General features: G+C 35.9%; 1 protein-coding gene across 11 annotated transcripts in view; it reads right to left on the bottom strand.

The window, feature by feature from the left end:
• Window positions 1-9799: 9799 nt before the first annotated feature.
• FAM133A (family with sequence similarity 133 member A) overlaps window positions 9800-27017 on the bottom strand; it is a 38390-nt gene continuing 21172 nt past the window's right edge. For 6 of the 11 annotated variants that reach the window (XM_063659935.1, XM_054472626.2, XM_054472621.2 and 3 more), the window contains 2 exons: window positions 23601-23643; window positions 9800-12754 (listed from right to left, as the gene is read on the bottom strand). In XM_063659935.1, the coding sequence (XP_063516005.1) occupies window positions 11905-12651 (747 nt within the window). In that variant the 5' untranslated portion in view covers window positions 12652-12754; window positions 23601-23643 and the 3' untranslated portion in view covers window positions 9800-11904. Of the gene's footprint in view, window positions 12755-23554; window positions 23644-27017 lie in introns of all 11 variants that reach the window. The other 5 variants (XM_054472624.2, XM_054472628.2, XM_063659939.1 and 2 more) reach the window with 2 other exon arrangements.

Raw genomic sequence — 27017 nt, 5'->3', positions numbered from 1 at the left:
TTAATAGTTACTTACCTGGAATTTGGGTCAATGCCTAGATACTTGAAAATGCCACTGTATTCCACTGGTAGAAGTATGGGCTTAGTAAAATCAGATGATAGATGGAGTCTTGGCTTTATTTTACAATATATTCATTTGAAATGTAGGATCATTCCGTGGTTATTTCACTGGCTGCAAAGTATATAGTGGGAATAGGCATATAAAGTAACTTACGAGATCTCCACAATGGTTCCTTTTCTCATAGGGTAAGGACTCTTATGGTAGAAAATGTGAAGGGGGAGATCCTTCAAAGATAACAAACCAAAAACCCTGAAGAAATTTGCAGATTAGTGCTGCCATCAGAATTTAGAGATGCAGAGGAAATGATTGCTATAACATTTCCATTTACTATGCTTGTTTGGCTGGTGCAAAAGCCAGATGGATGATGGAAAATGACAGTAAATTATTGCAAATAATCAGGATGTGATGCCAATTACAGGCATGATTTCAGATGTGGAATCTTTACTGAAGCAAAGCAACACAGCTCCTGGATTCAAGTACGCAACTACTGACCTGTAGAACATTTTCCCTTAACCTTCCAATCCGTAATGACTATCAGAAACAGTGTATATTTCCATAGCATGGACAATAATACATTATTTACTGTATCACCTCAGGACTGAAAGCTCTCTTGCTCTAGGTCCAAATATAGTCCAAAGAGACTTTGATCATCTTGATATCCCACAGACTATCACTTTGGCCCATTAGAGTGATGTTAATTGGATTAAATTATGTTAATTGGACCTACTGAGTCAGAAATAGCAAGCACTATAGATCAGTTCTTACCAAATTTCATTAGCAAAGGATATCTTTTAAAATTTTCAATTAAAAAATTTTTTTTTAAATTCACCTTTAATGTGATTTTTATTTATTTATTTATTTATTATTATTATACTTTAGGTTTTAGGGTACATGTGCACAATGTGCAGGTTAGTTACATATGTATACACGTGCCATGCTGGTGTGCTGCACCCACTAACTCGTCATCTAGCATTAGGTATATCTCCCAATGCTATCCCTCCCTCCTCCCCCCACCCCACAACAGTCCCCAGAGTGTGATGTTCCCCTTCCTGTGTCCATGTGTTCTCATTGTTCAATTCCCATCTATGAGTGAGAACATGCGGTGTTTGGTTTTTTGTTCTTGCGATAGTTTACTGAGAATGATGATTTCCAATTTCATCCATGTCCCTACAAAGGACATGAACTCATCATTTTTTATGGCTGCATAGTATTCCATGGTGTATATGTGCCACATTTTCTTCATCCAGTCTATCATTGTTGGACATTTGGGTTGGTTCCAAGTCTTTGCTATTGTGAATAATGCCGCAATAGACATACGTGTGCATGTGTCTTTATAGCAGCATGATTTATAGCCCTTTGGGTATATACCCAGTAATGGGATGGCTGGGTCAAATGGTATTTCTAGTTCTAGATCCCTGAGGAATCGCCACACTGACTTCCACAATGGTTGAACTAGTTTACAGTCCCACCAACAGTGTAAAAGTGTTCCTATTTCTCCACATCCTCTCCAGCACCTGTTGTTTCCTGACTTTTTAATGATCACCATTCTAACTGGTGTGAGATGGTATCTCATTGTGGTTTTGATTTGCATTTCTCTGATGGCCAGTGATGGTGAGCATTTTTTCATGTGTTTTTTGGCTGCATAAACGTCTTCTTTTGAGAAGTGTCTGTTCATGTCCTTCGCCCACTTTTTGATGGGGTTGTTTGTTTTTTTCTTGTAAATTTGTTTGAGTTCATTGTAGATTCTGGATATTAGCCCTTTGTCAGATGAGTAGGTTGTGAAAATTTTCTCCCATTTTGTAGGTTGCCTGTTCACTCTGATGGTAGTCTCTTTTGCTGTGTAATTATTTTTAACTTCATCAAAGATTGACACTTTTTTCTACTTTTATTTTGGGTTCAAGGATTACATGACATGTGTAGTTTTGTTACATGGGTAAATGAAATAACACTAAGGCCTGGTCTACAAATGATCCCATCACCAAGGTAGTGGGCATAGTACCTGATAAGTAGCCTTCTCATCTACGACCCCCTCCCACCCTCACCCTTCAAGCAGTCCCCAGTGTCTATTCTTCTCAACTTTGTGTCCATGTGTATTCAGTGTTTAGCTCCCACTTATAAGTAAGAACATGTGGTATTTGGTTTGTAAAATATAATAAACATAAAGTACTAGAAAAATATTTATGTACTTGGATATTGCAAGTATGTCATTATTTCTGTATGATTATTTAAAAATGCCAATTTTCTTATTTATCTTATTGTAGACTAATGACAAACAGTTCCTGAACCGACATGAATCCATTACTTTCAATAATACTGCCATAGATGCCTTAGTAAAACATGTGAATGCCAGAGAGTGGAAGATACATTACACAGAAGTTCACAACCTGCCACATTAGGGAGAGTCCAGTGGTCTAGGGTATATTGGGAAAATTTACTCAAAATGAGAGACAAGTTGTTTTACCTTTTACCACCCACCACACACACATACACACACACACAGTAGACATAATGCTTGGCGGACCTCTTTGGATTTGGAAGGCAACATATAATACACTTGGCATGCTGCTATGACAGCCTATTTGGTGATCTGTAGAGCTTCTAATTTTAAGTGAGTGCTCGAAAAGAATGGGGTCTCCGTGAGTTCCAGGCTGCAGTGCAACATGCTTGACTATTAAGGCTTTGTGAGCCAAAGGTCCTGAAGGCATGCAAAGTTTTGTGGGAGAAAAAGATGTTGCACGCAGCCTCTGGAAACTCCAATTGGAGAAAAATAGCACAGAATTCCTTGGTTTAAGAGAACAGTCTTACCCTACTTCCATTAGAAAAGCAGCTCCTGCTTTTCTCACCTAGAAGAGATTGTATTGCTCATCATTAATTGGTGATATCTGATTCAGATAACCATGAATTTGGATGTGCACAGAAACTTTTCATTATAAAATAGAAATGGTATATACCTGGCCTAAATATATTTGAAAGGCAACATAAAAATTATGAGCAGATGATCCAGCAATCACACTTCTTGGTATTTAACCAAATTAGTTGAAAACTGATAGCCACACAAAACTTTGCCTACAGATGTTTATAGTAGCTTTACTCATAATTACCAAAACTTGGAAGCAACCAAAATGCCCTTCATTAGGTTAATAGACAAATAAACTGTGGTACATCCAGACAATGGAATATTATTCTGTGATCTAAAGAAATGAGCTATCAAGTTGTAAAAAGACATGAAGGAACCTTAAATATCCATATTACTAGGTGAAAGAAGCCAACCTAAAAAGGCTACATTACCGTACGATTACAACAATATGATATCTGGAAAAGGCAAGATTGTGAAGACAATAAAAAATTCAGTTGTTGTCAGTGGTTACAGAGGGGCAAGGGATGATTAGACGGAACACAGAGAATTTTTAGGGCAACGAAACCACTCTGTATGATATTATAATGATGGATACGTGCCATTATACATTTGTCAAAATCAGTAGAATGTACAACACCAAGAGTGAACCCTAATGTAAACTATGGATTTTGGGTGATGATGGTTTGTCAATGAAGAATCATCAATTGTAACAAATGTACCACTCTGCTACGGAATATTGGTGGTGAGGGAGATTGTGTATGTATGGGAAAAAAGGTATATGAGAACTCTCTATACTTTCTGGTTAACTTTTCTGTGAACCTAAAATTACTCTAAAAATAGTCTATTAAAATTATGGACAATTATCTCAGGCTTTTATGCTACTTGATTATATTGTTTTATCACTTGCCCTCAACCACACCTATTATCCCATGAGGAGTTCCTCATGAGTAGTTAACGAGGAGGAGAAAATGTGGGCTCGATTCACCTATGGATATGCATGCTATGCCAATATGACCAAGAAGAAATGGTTGTGAAAATCAGTGGTGAGAGGAAACCCTTCCAGTTAGCAGAATATTTGGCAGTATATGGGGTTTTACACATCAGTGGAAGGAAAGATAGCTAGACATATAGATCTAGCTCAATTAATGAGCAAAGGCTAACAGGCTGGTTAGGAATTTGGAAAGATCATAATTGGGAAACCAGTAAAAAGAAGTCATGGGAATGGGGGAAGGTACTTGGATGGAACTCTTAGAATGGTTCCTCTTACAATAGTGTAAACACATTCATAGCCCATGCAAATGCCAACCAGGGGGTATCCATATCAGAGGAGGCTCTCAATAATCAGCTGGGCAAGATGACCTTTTCTTCCACTGAGTCAACCTTTCCCCAGTTACCTTGATGCTTATTCAATGGGTTAACGTACAATGTGTACATGGTGGCAGAGATAGAGACTATGTGTGGACTCAGCAATATGGTCTTTCCATTGCCAGAGCTAACTTGGCTACCACCTCTTCTGACTGCCCAACCTGCTAATAGCAAAGGCCAACGTTGAACTCCTAATATGGTATAATTTGCCATGCATTAGCATGTGGCAGATTTATTATATTGGACCCCTTCCCTTATTAAGGAGAAAACTTTGTCCTTGATGCAATAGGTCAGCACAATTGTTCTTGGACCTATAGAATGCCTTTATCCATTGCCGTGGCATCCCACACAATATTATCTCTAACCATAGGACACATTTATAGTAATAAGTTCACACCCACAGAATTAACTGGTCTTATATGGCCTACTAAAGATTAATTTGTTATTCGAAATAGAAAAAAAAATCTGCAAGGTTAGGATGCTGTGGTAAACGACACAATATGTGGCTTAAACCACATGGCCAATAAGTGGTGCAATTTCTTTCATAACAAAGAATTAAAGGGTAGATGGGAGTGGCTCTTCTTACGAGTACAGTTCATAATTTCCTTGAATATTTTTTTCCCATTTTCACAGTCTTGGTATATTTGGAAATCCTAGTGTACAAGGCAAGAATACTTCCACCAGAAGAAAAGAAAAAAAAGATCATGGGTTTGATGAGTAGGAAGCTGAGACTACCCCAGTGGCCTTTTCTTGAGCTCCTGATGCCACTAAATCAACAGGCACAGAAGGGAGTCACTGTATCGGACTAGGTAATTGGTTGTAATTTTAGGGGAAAATTGGGTTGTCGCTACACAATGGCACCAAGAGGATTATGTTTAGAATCCAAGTACTTCACTGGGGTGCCTCTTGTTATTCACTCCCTTGTCCAGTTGTCCTCGTCAACTGAAAACTGCAACAACCCAATAAAGGCAGGACCACAAGGACTCAGATCCATCAGGAATAAAGGTTTGTTACACCTGAGTAGGTAAAGAACCCCATCCATCCAGGTGCTGGCAGCGGGTAAGGGGAGCATGGAATGGAGACGAAAGGTAGCTATGGAAACCGATTTAGCCTCATGAACAGTTATAGAAGAGAAAGATGTAGCACTATGTTTTATGTTCCTTTTCCTCTCACCTTCCCATACCCCATCACTATTTTAATGAATAATGTCAGTGGTGGCTAATATTTTACTTGCAGTGTGATCAAACTGACATCACCTTGAGATGATATGAAACTTCTGTGACCTCACGAAACTTCTTGGTTGGAGACATAAAATGTTCACTCAGTCGAAGGACAAGAATGAATGCTGACGTGCAAAAAGGGTGTGCAGTGCTGGGTATATATTTCATTTGCCCCTCCAGCTCCACTGTCTATCCTTCTTTCACCTTCCCTGTGCTTGAGGAGGCTGACCTGTATAGATAACATCAGTGAGATCCCATGACTTCTGATTTCCAGTTTGGTTCAGCTAATGGGGAAGCAGGACAAAAGATCAGAAGAAAGGAAGTGAACTCAGAGTATTTATTTATTTAATGACAGCTCAGGTTGATTTGACTATGCTCAGCTCAAAGTGACCTTCTATACACAACTCTCTTTCTTAGTTTTAGTCTCTTTGGGCCTAAAAGTAGCGATAGCTCATTGTTACTAGTCCCAAGGTTACTGCACTCACTAGCCCTGTGGTTCTCCTATACTCTGCCAACACCTTTGTAAATAGCCCTTTTGTAAATAAACCCTTTTCAAATTATCTGGAGTGTGCCATCTGTTAAATGATTGGATCTCTGATTGATGCAATCTCCCAGAGAATGCTCTTGGTACAGCCTACTATCAGTGGCTGGGCAGGTATATGACAGATATTTCCAAGCAATTTTTTAAAGGGTTAATCTATACATGTGCATATATGGTTATATATTGGGGATAATCACATCTTGCCCTGCTAATTGATTGCAATGACTTCTAGAATATGATAAATAAAGATCTATGTGGTATTGCAAAAGATCATTGGACTTATAGAAATTATGTATATAGGATTCTTGGTTAGCTCCAGAAATACATGTCCATCAAGCAGGAGTAGTAACTGCTTAACGACCATAGTATATCTTTTGTAAAGTCTCCATTTTTTTTTCGTTGATATTTATCTCTATTTTATTTTATTTTTATGTACTGGAACATTATTAAGATCATTTTGAGTTATACTAGCTCTGGTTTATACATCCGCTGGTTTCTCCCTGTTCATTTGTAACAGATGTAATAGGGCCTTAGCTGTGGTTCTTTACTTAGTATTATGTTTGTTGTACTGGTGAAATATTTATGTCAGTAAAGAGACTACAACAGAGAAAATATATTATTGTGTATTATATCTGAATAGTGTCTAGATAAATTAATCCTGTGAAGGTTTGGGTAGCAGGTAAATGGGACACATCTTAAAAACAAATTTAGGTGAAGTAATTGAATGAAGATGGGAAGGTGGGTGGATGGATTGCAAATGAGATACCATATAGATAAACAAGTAATAAAGCTATTTGGGGGGACTAAAGAAAAGCGGATTACAATGTCTTTTTTGAAGGGAGATAATCTGTATCCTTGATCTTTGTAAACAGCTTCTGAGAAAAGACATTTCAAAACACTAGAGTTCTTGATTAAATCATTCAGAGTAGTAGCTTATTGGAAGGAAAATAAGCCTATCCATGCTCTCCTTAAAACAATTTCAACTTGCCAAGTTTCTGAACACAAATCATGCTCGTGCTGGGTTAATGTTATCTGCATCTATCATAAAAATTGACGCAATGTCTCTATTAATTCATATTCGAACATTTTTACATCCAAGAAGTATAAACGCTCAATAGCCTTCTGTATAATCAGTATTTTTAAATCAGTGCAAATCGGATTAATGATGTCTCGCATATTTAAATAGGGAAGATTTTTTTCTCCTGGTTCTAGCAGAAATTCTATGGACTGCGCTAGATTTTCTTTCTTTTTATCTTGATGTAAATGCTCTTAATACATGCTAAAGAATGGATGAACATTGAAAATATTATACAAAGTGAAAGAAGTGTCACAAAAACCATAATTATATAATTCAATTTATATGAAGTGTCCACAACAGGGAAATATACAGAGTCAGAAAGTATGTCAGTTGTTGCTTAAGGCTTGAGAGGATGGGTGGGGTGAGTAGGGAAGATAAAAGGTACAAAGTTTCTTTTTGAGATGATTTACATGTTCTAACATTGTGGTTATATGGAATTCTTGGTTAGGTCCAGAAATATATGTCCATAAAGCAGGAGCAGTGACTGTTTAATCTCCATAGTATGTCTTTTATAAAGTCTGATTATGTTTCCATGTATTTGTAAATACACTAAAAACCATTGAATTGCATACTTTAAAGAAGTGAATTTTATGGCATATGAATTATATCTCAATTCAGCTGTTGTAAAACGTAAGGCAAGGCACTTACACACAACATCTAGTATACTACATTCATTCAGTTTCCTTTCTCCCAAGTCTTGTTCAACTAATTCAATTTAATGAAAATTAGGAGACACCCATCATATGCAAAACACCATGTATTATCATTGTTAGAGATAAAAGATGAAGCAGGCGCTACATTCAAAAAAGTTAAAATGCAGCATAGGAGGTGGCAATATCATAATAATGTAATCATCATTATTATGTCATATGTGATAATGATAACAATTGGAGGTGGAGGATGAAAAAAACACATTTATTGAGCATTTACTATGTGCCAGGAATGTTTAAATACTTTAAATGTTATTTTATCTTATTTTCATAACAATCCTAGATATAGGTACTGATGTGGTTTAGATGTCTGTCCCCTCCAAATCTCATACTGAAAAGTGATTCCCAATATTGGAGGTAGGGCCTAGTGGGAGGTGACTGGATCATGGGGGTGGATCCTTCATGAATGGTTTAGTAAAGTCTCCTAGGTGACAAGTGAGTTCTCACTCAATTAGTTCACAAGAGATCTGGTTGTTTAAAAGTCTGGGACCTCTCCCCCTGCCCTTGTTGCCTGTCTCACCATGTAAGGTGCCTACTCCTGCTTCACCATCAACCATGAGTATGAGCTTCCTGAAGCCTTCACCAGAAGCTGAGCAGATGCTGGTGCCGTGCTGTACTGCCTGTAGAACCGTGAGCCAATTAAACCTATTTTCTTTACAAATTACCCAGCCTCGGGTATTTCTTTATAGCAACGCAAAAATGGTTTAATGCAGATACCATTTTCTCTGATTTTGTATATGAAGAAATTGTGTCATAGAGGTAGTGAAATAACTTATTTTGGGTCACATGTCAAGAAATGGCAGAATGAAAATTTCAACCTAGTGCTGAGCTGAGAGCTGAGGCTCGTAACACGAAGAGTCCATGAGTCTACAAAATACATAATACAAAGCAAATTAAACTTAAGTGGCATGAAGAGTCAAGAAAAAGTGCTAGAGCCTATATCAAAGAACATACCTTGTTTGCAGCTCAGGCAGGAATGAGAAAGTCAGTTCAACTTTAAATTACATAGGTGATTTTGAATGATTGTCTATATTTTCATGAGACATGACGTAGTTACAAACCTACATCTTAGATTAAATATGTCTTTTTTGTAAAATAAATAGGGCCAAACAGAAATGACTACAGAAATGTCACAATGTCAAATGAAACTTTTCTTCAAAATAAATTTATAATTATCAAGAGAGTTGTCACAAGATAAAAAAGAACTCTAAATTTTCTTGTTTCCTTATCTCCAATCTAAATCTTCACCTGAAGCCTGAGATGTTTCAAATTCCTTTTGTGATCAAAATTAAATTGTGAATCTAGAGTGTATCAATTTTTCCCATCTCCCATCTTCTTTCTTATTTACTTTCTCACTGCTGCCCTTTCCATAGCCAAAGCAAGTTGAATGTTATAGCTAAAGCTATACTCCTTACTAAGCACACAGGCAGATCACTAATAACAACTTTAGTGCTTTTCAAATAGGGACAAAATTATGTTGCTTTTAATTTAGAAGCTACATATTAATGTTCAACTAAATCTATTTAGTGTATTATCCTCCATATTTCTATAGCACTTTTCTCTGCTGTAAGTTCTATAATTAATATAAAAAATAGCATTCCTCTTCTTCATCAAGTCCTCATTAGTACTTTTAAAATTTCCTTCTCAAAAACTTTACTGGAACTTTTTTACTACAATCAACAGAATAATGTAGTTTTATTTCCTAGGCAGCATTTCTGATAAGCATGAAATATGGTAGACCACTCTCTCCCTCAATCATTACATAAAAACCAGTGCAAATACAATGAGTATTTCCTTCTACTATGGCATAATGATCACTTCTGAGTCAATCTGTAGACTACAGAAGAATGTGATAGAAGAAGGTGAGTTATTTTATGTAAATAATGAAATAGATGTTCTAGAGTTCTGTGTTATTGGTCAGATTTAGGTTAGGTGATTCCGCAGCAATAAAAAGACCTCAAATCACAGTGGTTTAACACATAACAGTTTATTTCTTACACTTAAAAAGTTTACTGCAAGTCCATTAGCACTCCAGTCAGGTCCCTTCTAAACAGCGACCTAAGGACCGAGGTTGCATTCGTCTTGTAAGTATGCCATTTGGAACATCTTGCTTTCAGGTCACCATGACAGGCAAAAGAAAACTGGAGGGTCATGCAGAACTTTTTACAGTCCAACATGGAAATAGAAAATCACTTCTGTTTACAATCCCTCTGCTTGAAGTAGTCAAATGGCATTGCCTAACTACAAGAGGTTTGGAAGTGAACGGGAGCAGATAGATATATGATGAGCTGTAAATGCTTTTGCCATATTCTACAAATAATATAAGCTTATAAAAGGCATTTTAATGAACAATTCTGAAAAACTCTATATGGATACAAAATATCCCATAAATGTAATTGTTTTTATCAGCATAAACATATATTTTTAGGAAAAAGCTAAAGTTATGAAGCTCCAAGGTAATCTAACATGGCATCACTATAATGTTCCAAGAACTTTAATGAGAGATTCCAGTATTTCCAATGCAAAAAATTTGGCAGCCAACATGTTATTTATGTAGATGTTTTTTATCTTTATAATTTTACTTGTGATTGAAGGTAGCTGAGATAAAATCTGCTATTTAAAAACAATAGCTATTGAGCCTTTCATCATGCCAAAATACTTTGTACCTATGATATTACAATTAGCACATCCTCCATCACAGGTGGTTTTTGAGACACAAATTTATAATTTATGTTACTCTGATATATAAAAATGTAAAGTAAAAATATTTTTTCACTTATTTTTACACTAGTGGTAAAAGTGAATCAGCAACAGATACAAGGCACCAAATTGTAGGAAAATATGGACACAGGAAGATCAATGATGTCATTATCACCTACATTTAACTTCTATATAAATTCAATATTAATGCTTAAGACAACAATCTTTTCAACAACAATCTTACTAAGATTTTGGCAGTAGTTTCATGTAACACACGGCGTACTAGAGGTCTGGCACTCAACTTGCGTACAGTAACCAGCTTCAATATGAAGGCATTACATATTTTTTTAAAAAAACCTTTTCACATGCTAAATATTTTGGCAAGGGTGCAATTAAACACAGTAATGAAATTAATATAGCAAGGTTAAGAAACTAAAAACTTGAAACTTATATCCTAAGCATAAATCATATCTTAAAAAAGGATCATCAGTTATATAGAATATGGTCAGATAATTAAAACTTAACAGTATAAAACATGCAAAAAAAATTTCAGAATATTTCTTAATCAAACAACATCAGGGTCTGTTTAGAATGGTTCCCATACAAAATGGGTATAAAGTTATTTCAAATCATGTAATATTGTAATACTAAATATTATTCAGTACTGTATAGTAAACAGTGCTGAAGAAGAGGTAAATTTCATAGATATGGGGGCTTACTTATGCTGTAAACTTCTGTCCTTCTTGTTCACTTGAAGCAGCATACAACACCCCAGAATTTCATAAAGTAAGAAAAGGACGGCTGCTGCTCTGGCAAAAATAGGATGTGTAAGAGTCAAAGGCACACTATTCAGCTAGCCACAGTGATTAGCAAACACTTGCCCTTCCCACCCCACATGCTCTTTCCCCATGTAAACAAAGATTCATTAAAGAAAAAAGGAAAATGAACTAAGCTTATTTACAAAAGCAAGGAATTTGAGACATCAATATTAAGTCCTTGCATCAAAAATACCAACTACAATTGTCTGGAAATTACATTTATGTTTCATTTATGGTGATATTTCAAAGATGTACTCGAATTAGATACATTTAACCTTAGATACACTTTTTTTGTCAAAGTTATTCATTATCTAACACATTTTACTTTAATTTCAAACATTTTATTCACTGGTATGACAACAGAATTTTAGCTCTCAGAGGAATTAACCATTGGAAGGAAGGACAAGCAAACAAACAAAAATGTATATTGAAGTTGCCAGCAGCCACTATGCCCCTTTCTGGCACAGTGGGATTTGATAGGCAACTCAAAGTCCAGAAATAATTCTACTAACACAGGGAAACTTGGCAAACTCATTCTTGCTTTTTTTCTTGATGTTACCTTGACTTGTGACTTGATCCAGACTTCTTTTTCTTCTTCTTACTATGTTTCTTGTGCTGTTTCTTCTTCTTCTTCTTTACTTTTTCCTTTGCTTGTTCTCGCTCTTCACACCTTCTCTTCTTTTTTGCTTGCACATCCTCTTCATAATCTGATTCAGATGAGGACTCAGATGATAAAGGTTTATCATCAGGGTAACTTTTCTTTCTTTTTTTGCTGAGGCTTCTTATATCCTTTTCTTTCTCTGTTTCATCCTTTGACTTCTTTTTCTTTTTTACAGACTCCTTGCTCTCTGATTCTGATTCATACGTAGAGCTTTGGGATGATTTGTATGAACGGTTCTTCTTTTTCTTTCTCCTTTTTCCTTGTTTCTTTTCCTCATCCTCAGAATCTGAAGAACTGCTTGAAGAATCAGAGCTTGATGAAGAAGATGAAGACCGACAAGATTTCTTCTTTTTCTTTCTCTTTCTTTCTCTTTTTTTAGATGAGCTCTCATTTCCACTTAATAATTTCTCTCTGCTTTTTTCAAGTTCTTTCTTCCAATTTTCATTCATTTTTTCTTCAAATTCAGCTAATGCTTTTGAGCCTGTTTTTTTATTTTCTAATTGTTTCTTTACTTCTTCCCAGGTGGGTCTTGGTCGATTTAGATAATCTTGGATTGTTGGGCCCACAGATTGAGTTGGGCCTCTCCATCTGGCCATTGCTATTGGATTCATATAGGCTACCCGATTATCCCGCTTCCCCATGGTGCCTGACGTTTCCAAGGGCAGACTCTCAGTTGCCAAGGAGAACAAAGATAGACACTCGCCTTAAATTCTTTATCTAGTGAAATATCAAGCAAGCTCCATTCTGTAAGAGAAGCAGATGGAATGATTACAAATCACCTTTAATATAAAGACAAACAAACATATAAGCTTAATTGTTCACTGCCTATCACAGAGTACAGTAGAAATTTCCAAAATCTTATACCATGGGAACAAACAATACACACATTTAAAAATTTTACATATTACAGACACTGTGGTATAAACATAATATAAACTAAAAGTGTTTTATATACCTCATGTAAGATTCTGACAGATACCTAAAATATTTAATAGCCATTTTCTCTTACATTTTATGATACTTACCTTTTTCCTTTCTTTCATTCCTGCTTTATATAGTATATAGAGAGAAATTTATATAACTAAAATCTGTACCAGACAGACCTTCGCCAACTCAAGAAAGTACAACACAACCCTCTCCACTCCTTTTGACAGAAGCCCAGGAGTCATAACTGAAAAATCCTTCTCCCTCAACTGTCAAATCCAATACATTACTAAATCCTGATATTTAAACCTCCACGATAGGCCTCGTATCCATTCACTTGTCTCCAAACATGCTGTCATCAACTTAGCCCAGGCCACTATCATCTCTCGCTTGGGCTATTAATCTCTAGTACCTAGTAAGTGTTTATTCTCTGTCAAGGACTGCTTAGTGTTTGCAATGGATTATTTCATTCAATCTCAAAGCCAAACCTATGAAGTTGATCCTATCATTGTCTCTATTTCACAGATAGATAAACTGAGGCTTAGAGAATTCGAGTAAAACTCAAAATTTGAACATGAAGTAACATGGCTAATAAATGGCATATCCAGGATTTAAACAAAGGCAGCCTGATTCCAAACTGCACAAATAAGGCAACACCAAATTGTCTCCTTACATCAACCTCTTAATAGGTAGCATTTTTCCAACCTTACTCCCTTTTATTCTAGTCCCACACTGTAAACAGAGGGATCTTAAAAAACTCCAGTGGCTTTACATTTTAATGAAAAACAAATCCAATCTCCTATAAGGTCCTATATGATCTGCCCTACTTCTGTCTCTTACTTTTGTTTTGTTTCACTCACCTTTTTTCTCAATGCTTTTAATTTGGTTCCTGGAACATGCCAAATTATAGGCTTAGCCAGCATGGCCAATTCCACCTCATCCTTCAGGTTTCAGCTTAAATGTCAATTCCTCAGAAAGTCAACCATTAGGTTAAACTATGTAAAACTATTTTATGGGACACAAACAGTTTAAAGATCAACAACTTTTTATGGCTCAACCTTATACTAAAGTGGTTTGCCTCTCTGTCTACCCCTCATCTGCATTTTTCTGTATGATAGTTCATTGTTTATTTTATTCGTAGCATTTATGAAATTGGTAATTATTTTGTGATTATTGCGTTATACATGTGTATCCACTGATAAATTTAAGACCAAGAAGGGTAAAGGTCATGTGTGGCCTATCTTATTCACCACGGTGTTCCCATTACATGACATAGAAACTGATCCATATTAAGCACTCAATAAATATTTTCTCAATAATAAACAAATAAATAAATGCATGGATGGATGGATGGGCAACTCTGAGAGCAAGGAGGATTCAGAGGGAGTGTCCTGGAGATGGTGATGTCTGTATAGGGTCTTAAGGAATGAACAGGCATTTACCCAGAAAATGAGGAAATTAAGGACAATCTTGGCAGAGGAAACATGAGAAAAGAGCAGCAGGTATTTAGAGTTGATGGAACCTAAAGATCAAGAGTGCAGGGGGAAGGAGGTAAGTTTGCAGAGATAAAAAGAAGCCTAAATATGGAGGCCCTCTTAGGTCATTTGAAAACCTTGAATTTTGTCCTATAGTTGATAGAGAGCCAATAAAGTCTTTTATATATAAGAGAAAGATGATCAGACATATAATAGATTTTTCTATCAATCTCCATCTTAAATATGATCCTTGAAGTCAACCTAACATACCTACCCATCATAAGCTCAATGCTATAGACATTTCAGTGACTCTTGGTGATAGTTTCCAAAATCTTATTTTCTGTGTTCTTGATCTTGTTCTCCTTCCTCCTTAGTTATAGGCAGCCCTTTTAGGTCTTTCTGTAATTTTCATTCTTACTCTTACCCTAACCACGTCTCAAATATCATCGTGTCTCTGATTTGACCATTCGAAACTCTTAAATACTTCAGTTCATATTCAACTTGCAGCTTCTTTCTGTTACTTGACACTTACAATAGAATATTCCATTCTAACTTCAGTCCCTTGAGACCTAGTCCTGACATCAGCTAGAAAGATAGGCAAAGGCCAGTTAACGAAGGCTTTGGATGGTATGCTAAGGAGGTTGGAATCTCTCCTGTGGCATTTACAGTGAAGCTAATGGGGAGACACTATTTTAAGCAGAAAAATGATATGGTCATATTTGAGTGTTTAAGGACAATTATTTGCACAGTGAAAGACAGATTGAAGTCAGGTTAAGACAGAAGGCAATGGAACCACTTAAAAATTCATGTAGACAAGAAATGAAAGAGTCTGAACTCAAACAGCGACACTGTGAATGAAAAGAATGAGAAATACATGAGATATGCTGAAAAGATTGTATTGAAATTAGTGACAAATTGGATACAAAGGATGAAAAAGGGAAAGAAATCTGGGGTAAGGCTCTGGCTCGACACATTAGACCAAAGGCAATGACAATGACTAGGTAATAGAGAAAATGGCACAGACTTCGAGAAAAGGTTCTAGTTTCCATTTTGGACTCCTGAAGTTTGAAGTGCCTATGAGATTTATGAACCATTATGCATGTAAGAAAGAGGATGTATGGGAATTGGCACTTTGGAAAGTGATCTGAGTTAGAGATACTGAACTGGCAGTCGCTGAGTGATAGCTAGGGTCATGAGAGAAAACTAAATTACTTTGCAGGGAAATTTCAAGTGAAAACAAGTTTGAGCACTGGATCCAACTGAACACCAACATGCAAGGGGTTGGCAGTGAATGAAAAACCTACAAAGTATGCATTAAGAAATTAGCCAGAGTAGTAAGAGCTGGACCAGTATCAGAAAAGAAAGAGTCAAGAAACACAGGGTGAATAAAGTTTCAAGGTGAGCATAAGAATCCTTATGACTCTGTAATGTTTAAATTTTCTACAAAAAACAAGTATTATCCTTACCTTCGAAAAATTCATAAAAATAGAAAAGATTTGTTACAGACAACAGTATTAAATGCAGAACATCAGTCAAGTTCAGATCTGAAAATGTCCATTATACTTAGCTATTAAGAAGTCATAGTAACCTTTGCTAATGCAATCTCAGCTAAGTGCTGAAGGCACAAGCCAGGTGACAGTGGGTTAAAAGACTGAATTGGAAGTGAGAATGTAGAGACCTAGAGTACATAGTTACAGTCGATACAGAAAGTCAAGAGATAAGAAGGCAACCATGAAAGATGCAGAGTTAAAATTCTTTTATGTTTTTTTTTCTACATGAAAGAAACTTGAGCATATTCATAGGGCATCTAGAAGGATAAAGTACAAAGAAAACATGTTTTAAAAACATAGGTAAGAGAAGAAATAACTAATGTGGCAATATCACAGAGAAAACAGAAAGGAATGAAATTAAACTCAGAGATAGAAAGAATTTTCTCTCCCAAGAGCAGAGGCAAGGAATAAAGAAAGGGAATGGATGCAGGATTTTTTGGAGGGTGGTAGGAGGTAAAAGGGAGAAAGATGAAGTATTTCTCACATAATAGCCTTCATTTTCATTCAGTGGTAAGTGCCAAGGTCGTCTGCTAAGATTAAGACAGGATAGGAGTTTTAAGACCAGTAATTAAAATTTGGAGTAACAACAGAGAATAGGAGTTGCCAGCAACCACATAAGTGTTGCTGGAGTTCTTCTGAACTGAAGAATCTGTATGATCCTTTCCTAGAAGATAAATCAAATTGAGAAAAGAGAAAAAGTAACACCAACAAAGTCTCTTGCTCAAACACTCTGTTTTAAAAGCATTGTGGCTTACCTTCTCTGTTTCTATTATAGAACAAAGAGTAACTTGATTTTCTGTACATCTACTTAGTTTCATGAAATATGCTAAAATCCTGTAAAGGTTAGATATAAATTGTGACAATCATGCTAGTAATCTGGATATTATAATAATATTTGTTCATTGATTCTTACACTTCCCTTTTGATAATCTATTATGTGCCAAGATACCATGCAATGGATATTACAGTTTAGTAAAGGTAATAGTTATTACACAAATATGAAACAAATGAGTATATAATCATAATCATGACTGGGGAGATGAAGGGAAAGTACAGGATGCTATGAAAGAAACAGAGACCTAATTCAGAAGGGAAGGTCAAGTCTGAGTTACTGACATATCATCTGAGACCTGTGGTATAAACCAGAGCTAGCCAGAAAAAGTAGTTAAACAGGATGGGAGTAATAAAAGAGCCAAAATTGTTTGAATGCCCCAAGCAGAAGGAATATCAGATGCTAAGGCCTTGAGGTACAAAGGAAAAGCTGAATACAGTGCAAAATATTCATATTACTTTTATAAACTAGTAATCATCTCAATTTATCCTTTTTGAAAGTGATTATAACATCTGTTATGAAACATCTTAAGTAAATGTCAATATAAATGTAAGATCACTGAAAAGATATTTAAATGTTTCACAATGTAGTTTCTACCACAAATATCACTAAAACTAGTTATCTTAAAGGCTACCTCTAAATCATTTAAAGATTACAAATGATTCCAGTGAATTTTCACTGAGATGTATAATTGTAGATAAATTCTCACAGATACATAAATTTGAGTTGAAACATCTTTTTCAAAGTAGCTGGCAATTCCTCTAAGCCTTAATCTGAAGCATTCAACTCTTCTGCAAATATCTGGACATTTGGATGAGGCTCCTATTTAAAAAAAAATCTTAATGTTCTTTGTTCACACTAGCTCATGTAAATTACCATGCTGCTGAAACAAATGTATCTTAGAAAATTTCTTAAAGGATTTAAGATAGGAATGGGTCTGTCAAATTATGAAACGACAATAATCTTCACATACAACAATATCTTTAATTACCACAATATGCTTGGCCATTTCACATTGGATGATAATATAGAAAATAACAATAGTGCAATCTAAGTCACAGGACAAATGAAAACTAAAGAGGGTTTTTTGGAAAATTTAATCATATATATTAATTTCCAGGAAATACATAGCTCTAGCAAGGGTGTGTAATATAATATCCTTTTTTTCCTAAATAAAAGCCAAGCATGAACGCATCCTATTCTAGTTGTCAACATGACTGTTCTGAAGCAGAAATTATCGCTCTTATCCTGACTGGAATCAACATGGTAGAAAACTGTGCAGTGTGGAAACAGTTCTTCTCATGTATATTCCCTCCCGCATAGTTCTGTCATGGAGCATTTGTCATTCTAAGGAAAATGTGAGAATTTAAAATATCTCTTCCTCTTTCTTCCCTCTACAGAATTGTCAAGTGACAAACAATCAATCTCTGCCATCTTAAGGATGATATCTGAAAGCTTATAGAAGCAACAAAATATTGTAGATGCAAGTGATAAGATAGAAAAGAATGACGTGAGAGGGTAGAAGCTCCAAGTATAAATGTTTGTCAAATGTTTGTTTTAAAGAAATGAGCACTTCACTCTCTCATTTACCTTAATATAGTAAGACATTTTGAATTTTGTATTCAGAAAAACAAATCATCACTATTGTTTAGCTTTTATGCCAATCAAGTGATATGTATTTTTAAACATGCTTTTTATTTAAAATAGTTTTAGATTTACAGAAAATCTGCAAATACTGTACAGAGAATTCCTATATCCCCTGCATCTAGTTTCTCTTACCGTTAATATCTTACATTGGTATGGAACATCTACCACAACTAATGAACCAGTACTGACACACTATTGTTAACTAATGTCCATTCTTTATTCAAAGTTCCTTAGTTTTCAGCTAAGTCCTTTTATTGTCCCAGGAATCCATCTAAGATACCACATTACAAGTAGGCATCATGTCTCCTAGGCTCCTCTGAACTGTGGCAGAGGAATTTGTTTTTGATGACCGTGACTGTCTTGAGGAGTAATCATCAGTTATTTATTTTATAGAAGGTTTATTTTATATTTATTTTATTTTATTTTTGAGACAGGATCTCACTCTGTTGCCCAGGCTGGAGTGCAGTGGCATCATTTCGGCTCACTGCAACCTCTGCCTCCTGGGCTCAAGCGTTTCTGTTGCCTCAGCCTCCTGAGTAGCTGAGACTACAGGCATGTGCAACCACATCTGGCTAATTTTTGTATTTTTTCGTAGAGACAGGGTTTCACCATGTCACCACGGCTGATCACGAACTCCTGGACTCAAGTGATCCACCTGCCTTGGCCTTCCAAAATGCTGGGATTACAGGCGTGAACCACAGTGCCTAGCCTAGAATGCTTTTCAATTTGGGTTTGTCTAGTGTTTCTTTTTTTTTTTTTTTAATCATAGCTATAATTAGATTGTAAGTTTTTGGGAGAAATAACACAAAGGCAAAGTACCATTCTCATCACATCATATCAAGGGTATGTACTACTAACTTATCGCTAAGGTTACTAACCTTGATCACCTGACCAAAGTAGTATTTATCAGTTTTCTCCACTCTAAGATTATTCTCCTCCCATTTCCATACCGTACTCTTTGGAAAAAAAGTCACTATGTGCAGCCCACACTTAAAGAATGGGAAGTTACATTCCAACTTCTTGATGGTGGTATGCCTACATAAATTTTCTGGAACTCATCTGTACAGGAGATTTTTCCATTTATCCCCATGTATTAAGTCATTTATTTATACCAGTATGGATTCATGAGTATTAATTTTATACTTTGGGTAATATTCCAATACAATTTTATTTTGTTGATTAAACTATTCCAGCTTTGGCCACTGAAAGCTCTTTTAGTTAGCTCCTGTGTCTCTCTGACATTAACTCCCTCATTTTGTTTCTTAAGTACTCTCTTACTTGCTGGCTCTTACAAGATGCTCCAGTATCATTTTGTATGACCCCTGCATTAGCCCTAGAATCAGCTATTTCTACAGAGCTTGGGTTCCTTTTACTGCAGAACGATAATAGGAAACAAGACCTTGGCACTGGGTGTGCTTATTGCTATTGGGATATTGTTTCGTCCAGGCCTTCTCAATGGACAGAGCTACAAAATACATAAAATGTTTTTAATTCATCCAATCACATATTAAGTTTAAATTAAGCACTTTGCACGAGACAGGAATTATTTAAAGATGATATATAGAATACTGTGTTGACTATAATGGACATCTAGGTGATATGACTGAGTCATCATCGACAAAGTCCATTTATTTCTCAAGTAGTAGGAATGGATCTGTCCTGCATATACTTCTGAAATTCTTTGAAAGTCTAAGAGTATAGTCTAATAAAAAGCATAAAGGCCCTCAGAGAAACTAAATTCGCAAGCTTTGTCCCTTTAGCACTTTACCCTAGCCAAGAAGCCATGAACTAAATAACAATAGTTTCTATAGTTCCAGTGTCAATGCTTTAGGAAATCCTCTGTAGAAAACCATTATATACATAAATACCAACTTCAAATATGCATTTTCCAAGAAGGTACTTGTTTTGAAAGTGCATTTGATATGTTTTGGATACTCACTAGCAACTTTCTTGATTCTTCCTTGACAACAGATTTTGCTCTAGAGCCCTATGTTCAGATGTAGTGGGACATGACTACATATGAAGTAACCAAAATGTCCTAGAGCCCTGAAAATTCCAGCCCCTCTATTTCACGGGTCACCTTACATGAAACAAATCTAATTAAATACTAGTTTATTTCCATCTGTGTGATATGACTACTTATATAAAAATACACCCCAAACAAATAAGGTTTGCCCTATGTTATCTGCCCATTGTCCTAGTTCCTATTTAACAAATGTCTTGTAAGCTTTGTAGAAATCCTTGACAAGTTTCCTCAAATTACAAATCTTATTAAGCCAGTGTTGTTCAGCACTGAACACCTAAAATCAATTTTATTTGGATTTGACCAGTATGCAAATGAAAAAATATTTCAAACTTTCAGGTTGAGATCAAACTGGACTTTCCATTTATTTCTTATAATTTCATCTGCATTTTAGTTTTAAACTAAAGCAATATATTTTATAGTAGAGGACCATAATATGCACTTTGAGGCAATGCACTGTGCATACAAAGCGATTTGCAATCTAAAATATGTCAACATTTCCCTAGCATCTAGTTGTGCCAATATACACATGTCATCTCGTCTAACAACTTATCAAAGATAAGGACTTAAGCATAGGACGCAAAATACCAGGGGAGTTCTTTACTATTTTTCCCAGTGAGCATAATTCAAAACATATCTATTTGTGCATGGCTTTAAATAGCATTACTTGGTTTTACATGTATCAGTGCCTTCTGCAAACTGCCACCCCCACATAAATTTTTTAATGTATTTCTGAAAACAGAACAGAGAATTTGATGTAAATATACTGGCTGAGAAACAGCCAAAAGTATTACAGTTATTTATTGAAGCTGGATACACTTATATGAGTTTTAGATTTTCTCACATTAGAAATGTCTATGTATATGTACATGTCCTTAAAATCCAAAGGCCAGAGTATATTTGTTAACATAACTAAATTATAGATGGCTACTGAAAATAATAGCATGGAATGGTCAGAAGCATCAAAAACTGTGCAAATTTATATTATAATTATCATACTGGAATCAAAAAGGACTATATTTTCATAACTGGCATGATTTGAAAAAACATGTGGAGGGATCACTCAGTATTCATCGTCAGAGGGAGAAAATTTAAAATGGAAAAATGTCTTAAGCTGAGATTGAAACTGGATGGCAAAAATATATAACCTGAATGTAAGTGATTCATTCATTCACTCAACAAATTTTTATTGAGATCCTACTGTGAACCACACACTGGTATTGGAGAAGGCTTTATGGGGCTTACATTTTAGAGGAGGAAAATAATTAGCAAATTTGGGTTTTATTCCAAATATATCAGAATGAGTCTAACCAGGACTTTAATAGAAAATATTGGGAGTGGCGGTTGGGGGATGGATAGAGGAAAAAGTTAAATGACATAATGAGAAAACAGGCAGATAAATCTAGAATGTGGAAGATTCCATAAAACAGCTGATTTCTTCTAAAAATCAATTTCATGGACTAAAAGAAAAATTATTTTAGGAAAAAACTTTAAAGAGACATAACCTTGATTTAATCCTAGTTCAATTAAAAAAAAAACATGTATCAGAGGCTTCTTTCTAGAATGACGAAATGTTCTCAAATTAGATTAAGATGATGGCTGTACAACTTTTGTAAATTTGCAGTAAATTATCAAACTGTACACCTAAAATAAATAATTCTTATGGTATAAAAACTCCAATAAAACTGCTAAAAACTGGGGGGAGGCATCTAAGATATCTAATACTGATTAGGCAATAGATGATAGGAAAACAAGTAGCTTAAATATGGTAATACTGAGATTACAGAGAATGCCCTTATTTTTAGGCAATATATGCTGCAATATGTGCATATGAAGCATCATGAGGTCTGTAACTTACTTTCAAATTATGCAGCAAAACAGAGAAAGCAAGTAGAACAAACTAATAAAAGTTCTTGACTCTAGATTGCGGGTATATAGGTGTTAGTCTTCAGGTTTTCCAAGTGCTTAAAAATTTCATAAGAAAAAGTTGGAAAATATATTATTTTTAAGAGATTTAAAGAAAGCCGCTGGAGGGTATTAGGTAGGGAATGACAATCTGTTGTTACTGATCATATTAACAAACAAATTGGACCTGCTTACTATATGATTTGATCAGTTAGACAGAAATATCTCAATGATGTGAATACTGAATAAATTTAGTATTTATGAGAAAAAATAATTGATGATGAAGCTACAGATAGACTTGGCCTAATGTCATGTGTGTGGCAGTATGAATAGTGGTAATGCAATTCACCTTTCCTTTCTGCTTTCTATCTGTCCCATCTTTTACCTTTCAGTTTTGGCTAGTTTACTTTTGTTACACCAAACACACGAAGTCAAGAATCCCTAAGGTACATGGCATAATAACCAAAGACCTTAACTAAATCTATGAACTCCAACCTAAATAATTTAGCCACTGATTAACTCTTCCTCTTTTTCTTCTGCCAAATTCATTCTACCCTCTGTCTGTACTTCAAGCTCAGTAGCTTCTTTCTTTCAGTATCCCTGATATGCCATATTCCCTCTGCCCAAGACCTTTTCAAGTACTATTCCCTCCCTAAGGGCAACCTTAGTATCATTTACATAGGGAAGCCTTTCTTGATGTCCTTGAAAAAGTTAGGTGTGGTAATTATACTCTAATTATTTGTGTAATCATTTATTTAATACCATTTCCCCCCACTAGATCATGGATTCTATAAGGAAAGCATTCATGTCTTGAGAGTTCACCACTGAAGCTCTCAAAAAAATAAGCAAATATGCATGCTATTATTTATCTCATTTACAAACCAAAAGAAACCACCTGTATTAACCTCATTTCCTCTAAAATCTATTGCTCCATTTCTCTGCTTACTGTTTTAGCAAAACTGGAAATAGCTACTTATACAAAGTTTACAACTCCTTTCCTCTCAGTCTCTCTTGAACTCATAGCAATGGAACTTTCACCTCAAACACTCCATGGGAATTTTTCCTCTCTAGGTTAAGAATGACCTCCATGTCACTAAATCTCATGATGAATGATTATTCTTCATTTTAACCTCATGGATCAGCATAATTTGACAGAGTGGATCACTCCCTCTTCCTTGAAACACTTACCTCAATTGGCTTGCAAGATAACACACACTCTAGGTTTTCCTCTCACCTTTTCCAGCTGCTTCTTTCCAGGTTCCTTTTCAGGTTCTCCACTTTTACCACAGATAAATGAGAAATAAGATAATGTTTGTCAAAGTTATTGCACTAACTTGGCAGTAAGTTTTAGGTTATAGAACTAAAACTTAAGAGTAACAAAAAATGTAAGAAAATTTGGGGAGGTATGTGACCACAAGAAAATATTGTTTTATCAGGCAAATTAATCACCCTTTTTAGAAAGTTACGATTAGCACTTTCTTACCATTATTGTTATTTATTCAATTGTGAACAACTATCTACTATAAATAACTATAGATTGCTCCCTGCTCTCCCACTTTTTCTACCTATAATTGTTTACCTAACGTATTCCTTCCTCACTGCCTATTGAAACCACTCTACTCTCAATCTAATCATTGTTCTAAAACCCAATTTCTGTAAACAAAATTCTTCCCCATCACCTACACTTCTATTTTATATTTCAATAGTGCTTTAAACCTAATAAAGCAAATTAATGAAAGAGCAACTGGGGTAATATTTATAAAATAATTTTCCCCACCCTAAGTAATCTAAGAAATAAATTCATTTTTAATGTTCCTCAGTGTCCCTAAACTTTGATTGCCAACAAAAACTGATGAATATAGAACTCTCTGACAGTAAAAACAGCTATTCCTACAAAACAGGAACTCAAAGTATGGTCCCATGACCATGGGAATCTTCAAGATCCTTTCAGGGAGTCTCCAAGGTTCTCCTTTTTCTAACTATGTATTTGTGTAAGGTCTGATTTTCTTCATATACTTCAACTAAAATATCATATCACAACAGACTGAATGTAGAAACAGATAAGAAAATTATTAAGCTAGGCATTAAGGAGATTTTAAAAAATATGCAATAGTATATCCTGTTTTCACTAAATGTTTTTAATTTGGAAAATACAGTTATATTTTATAAAGTGTTACCTGGTTAACAGGTAATGGGTTTATTCTTGGTATTTTCAAACGCGTTAAATATTGTAAACATTTCTCAGTTTTACTTTTAATACCACAAATATCAATAGCTACTATATATCAGATATTATTTACCACATAAATAAATGCTTTTTAAGGTTCTTGGTAACTTGTAACAGTGCAAAGGAATCCTCAGATTAAAAAGTTTGAGAAGCTTCGCTCTGAAAAAATTTTCTCAAATAATACCCACTGACCACCTGTCTTATTTTTATTGAAAACATATTTTTATTTTTAATACATTAACCTGCCTATGAGAGAGAGAGATATATATATAACTTGCCTATATTTATTAAAAATACAGATTTTTGATTTTGCAGAATGCCTATTAAATCATAATTTGGGGGGAACTTGTCATGAATTTACATTTTCAACATGGTCTCCAGTTGATTCTTATACACATTAAAATTAGAAAAATCAAGGGAAGGGGTATATAGACTTTGAAGTCTGATTAATTCAAACTCTAGTTCGGACACTTCCTGGTTGTAACCCTAGCCTATACTACTTTTTTTTTTTTTTCTTTTTGAGACGGAGTCTCACTCTGTCGCCCAGGCTGGAGTGCAGTGGCGCGATCTCGGCTCACTGCCAGCTCCGCTTCTCGGGTTCACGCCATTCTCCTGCCTCAGCCTCCCGAGTAGCTGGGACTACAGGCGCCCGCCACCATACCCGGCTAATTTTTTGTATTTTTAGTAGAGACGGGGTTTCACTGTGTTAGCCAGGATGGTCTGGATCTCCTGACCTCGTGATCCCCCTGCCTCGGCCTCCCAAATTGCTGGGATTACAGGTGTGAGCCACTGCGCCCGGCCGCCTATACTACTCTTAAGCAATTTCCAGCTCTTAGTTTCCCCTCCCCCTATGTCCCGAATCCTATTCTAACTGCATATACTCAATCAAATAATTGCTCATTTCTTGAAGACGCTCCAAGATTTTGTATCAGAGAAGTTTTAGAGGCAGTAATCTGGGTCTGAGAGAAAGAACACTGGAAAGGAAAGTTGCACTTCCATAAGAGGCACGTTGTTTTAACTTAAATTGTTTTTAGGTGGCTATGAGAAGATGATGGCGATTTTAATGGGATTCTGTCTCCCAGGCTACTCCTTGGCATCAACACTTACCTATTTGCTTCTGCTATTGAACAGGGAGGGTCCCCTCAAAGGATTTTATTAATCACAGGCTTAGAAATGGTTAGAATGTTACCAATTTAGTCAGTTAACAGAAACCTAACAGAAACCCATGAAATTTTGCCCAGCAGTGAACCATCCTTTTAAGAAAGTTTTCATCTGTATAAAAGTGCTGCTTATAGTTCATTAACCCTCAGGATGAGAATTATACAGAGTGATGTTTAAAAATGCAGATTCCTGGCTGGGCGCAGTGGCTCACGCCTGTAATTCCAGCACTTTGGGAGACTGAGGCGGGTGGATCACAAGGTCAGGAGATTGAGACCATCCTGGCTAACATGGTGAAACCCTGTCTCTACTGAAAATACAAAAAAAAAAAAAAAAAAAATTAGCCAGGCGTGGTGGCGGGCGCCTGTAGTCCAAGCTACTCAGGAGGCTGAGGCAGGAGAATGGCATGAACCCGGGAGGCGGAGCTTGCAGTGAGCGGAGATTGCGCCACTGCACTCCAGCCTGGGCGAAAGAGCGAGACTCTGCCTCAAAAAAAAAAAAAAAAAAAAAATGCCGATTCCTGTGTTTCATCCCAGACCAAGTGTATCAGAATCTCTAGGAATAAGACCTAGGAATTTAAAAAATGTCTTCAGGGGCCTGGCATGGTGGCTCACGCCTGTAATCCCAGCACTTTGGGAGGCCTAAGCGGGTAGATCACCTGAGGCCAGGAGTTCGAGACCAGCCTGGCCAACGTGGTGAAACCCCATCTCTACTAAAACTACAAAAATTAGCCAGGCGTGGTGGTACGCGCCTGTAATCCCAGCTACTCGAGAAGCTGAGGCAGGAGAATCGCTTGAATCTAGGAGGCAGAGGTTGCAGTGAGCCGAGATTGTGCCATTGAACTCCTGCCTGGGCGACAAGAGTGAGACTCCATCTCAAAAAAAAAAAAAAAAAAAAAAAAAAAAAAAGGCTTCAGGTTATTATGATAGAAACTAAAGTCTGAAAACCATTGCCACAGGAAAAATTTCACATAAAAACAATACAGAGAATAGGAAAAATATGCATATTCTCTATCATCACCTAGTTCTTTTACCAATTGCAAACAGAAGGATGTTGTCACCAACATGCCCTTCTATATAGCCATATTTATTTCCTTCCAATTAGACACTATTATTCTGCAGTGTCCCAGTAGCACCAGGAGTAGCGAGGCTAATTCTCCCTGTCTAAAGTCATAAGATATTTAAGTATAAATTAGAATGCCCATGCAATAGCTTATACTGGGAAATATTATAAACACAGGAATGTTTAGTTTGATAACCAGCATAT

This window comes from Pongo pygmaeus, chromosome X (assembly GCF_028885625.2).
Source record: "Pongo pygmaeus isolate AG05252 chromosome X, NHGRI_mPonPyg2-v2.0_pri, whole genome shotgun sequence".
Classification (NCBI taxonomy): domain Eukaryota; kingdom Metazoa; phylum Chordata; class Mammalia; order Primates; family Hominidae; genus Pongo; species Pongo pygmaeus.
This window is presented reverse-complemented; position numbering and strand designations above follow the sequence as displayed.